The 817-nt window shown below is 58.6% G+C and overlaps 1 protein-coding gene across 1 annotated transcript in view; it reads left to right on the forward strand.

Moving 5' to 3' along the window:
- LOC107306987 (solute carrier family 2, facilitated glucose transporter member 4-like) overlaps positions 1–553 on the forward strand; it is a 16220-nt gene extending 15667 nt beyond the window's left edge. Inside the window, exon 6 of the mRNA XM_015850416.2 lies at positions 302–553. Coding sequence (XP_015705902.1) covers positions 302–553 — 252 coding nt within the window. The remainder of the gene's footprint in view (positions 1–301) is intronic.
- The last annotated feature ends 264 nt before the right edge of the window (positions 554–817 follow it).

Consider the following 817-nt stretch of genomic DNA (forward strand, 5'->3'; position numbering starts at 1 on the left):
CCCCATAGGATGGGATAAGACCCCATAGAATGGGATTAAGACTCCATAGGATGGGATTATGCCCCCATAGGATGAGATAAGACCCCATAGGATGGGATTAGACCCCATAGAATGGGATTATGACCCCATAGGATGGGATTACGCCCTCATAGGATGGGATAAGACCCCATAGAATGGGATTATGCCCCCATAGAATGGGATTATGACCCCATAGGATGGGATTAGACCCCATAGAATGGGATTATGACCCCATAGGATGGGATAAGACCCATAGACTGGTATTTCCCCCCTCCCCCCACAGGTGCTGGGTCTGGGTGCACTGTTGGGCACCGCACAGCGCTGGCCGCTGCTGCTGGGAATGGGGCTGTGCCCCGCGGCCCTACAGGCCCTATTGCTGCCCCGCTGCCCCGAGAGCCCCCGATTCCTCCTGGGGACCGAACGTCGTGGGGCCGCCATGCACGGTATCAGCTTCAACACCCTATTGGGCCACACACCCCATAACCCCGTCCCCTTACACAACCCTCGCCCTCCTATTGGTCCCCACATCCCATAACCCCGCCCCTCCCCACATCCCCATGCTCCTATTGGGCCCCACACCCCATAACCCCACCCCCTACACACCTCACCCTCCTATTGGTCACCACACCCTGCCCCTCCCATCATCCTCGAGCTCCTATTGGACCCCACACCCCATAACCCTGCCCCCCTACACAACCCTTGCCCTCCTATTGGTCCTCACACACTGACCCTCCCCTCGCCCTCCTATTGGACCCCACACCCCAAAACCTCACCCCTCCCCACATCCTCGCCCTCCTAT

Source organism: Coturnix japonica, unplaced genomic scaffold, assembly GCF_001577835.2.
Source record: "Coturnix japonica isolate 7356 unplaced genomic scaffold, Coturnix japonica 2.1 chrUnrandom451, whole genome shotgun sequence".
NCBI classification, from domain to species: Eukaryota; Metazoa; Chordata; class Aves; order Galliformes; family Phasianidae; genus Coturnix; species Coturnix japonica.